Genomic DNA, 776 nt, shown 5'->3' with positions numbered 1-776 from the left:
CCCCCGCCCCACCGTTCGCTTCCCAGTACAGGAAAAAAAAAAAAAGAAAAAAAAAATTAAAAAGAGAAAAAGAAAAGCCACAAGCCGGCCTGCAGCCCCCTCCGCGGAGCCCGGCCCCGCACAAAGGAGGCTGCAGCTCCCCGGCTTTGCAAGCCGGGGGGAGGGCTGGGGGCAAATGCACCTCGAGCCCCTCCCCGGGTCTGCACGGGGCTGCGTGGGGGCTTCCCCCCGCCCCTCCCGGGCCCCGCAGCCCCGGCTCCTTCCTTTGTTCCCCTGCCCGCACTCCGCGCCGGGGCTGAGCGCCAGACAAAGGCTTGCCGCGGCTCCGGCTGCTCCAGCCCCGGGGGAGCGCCGGCACCGCCTCCCGGCCCCAGCACAGCTGGCTTGCAGCTGCAGCAGGCACCCGTGGATGGGACCTCGCCCGCCCTTTGGGAGTGGGGGAAAGGCACCCGGGGGCATCACCCCAGCCGGGGCCAGTTCTCCCCTCCCAAGTTTGGGGAGGAAAAAAAGAAAAGGAGAGAGAGAGACGAGGCTTTCCTCCAACAACCGCGGCTCTATGCACCAGGAGGAGGGGAAAGGACCTCCCCCCCCACTTTCTAACAGAGACAAGAGGCACTCACCTGGCCATTGGATTTGGAGGGAGAGACCGATACGGCCTCTGCCGACTTCTGGGCGATCACGTCTCCTTTCGCTGCCTTGGAGCCCTGGCTTCCCATGTCTGCGCGATGGACAAGCCAAATCCCCCGCCCGGGAAAACACAAAAAACGGGGGGGGGG

The 776-nt window shown here is 65.2% G+C and overlaps 1 protein-coding gene across 1 annotated transcript in view; it reads right to left on the bottom strand.

Annotated features, from left to right (window-relative positions):
* Nucleotides 1–776, bottom strand: part of MARCKSL1 (MARCKS like 1) — a 5,615-nt gene that overhangs the window by 2,110 nt on the left and 2,729 nt on the right. Inside the window, exon 3 of the mRNA XM_019512279.1 lies at nt 621–775. Coding sequence (XP_019367824.1) covers nt 621–716 — 96 coding nt within the window. The 5' untranslated portion in view covers nt 717–775. The remainder of the gene's footprint in view (nt 1–620; nt 776) is intronic.

The sequence above is a fragment of the Gavialis gangeticus genome, unplaced genomic scaffold (assembly GCF_001723915.1).
Source record: "Gavialis gangeticus isolate Ggan-Ray unplaced genomic scaffold, GavGan_comp1, whole genome shotgun sequence".
In the NCBI taxonomy this organism is placed as follows: domain Eukaryota; kingdom Metazoa; phylum Chordata; order Crocodylia; family Gavialidae; genus Gavialis; species Gavialis gangeticus.
This window is presented reverse-complemented; position numbering and strand designations above follow the sequence as displayed.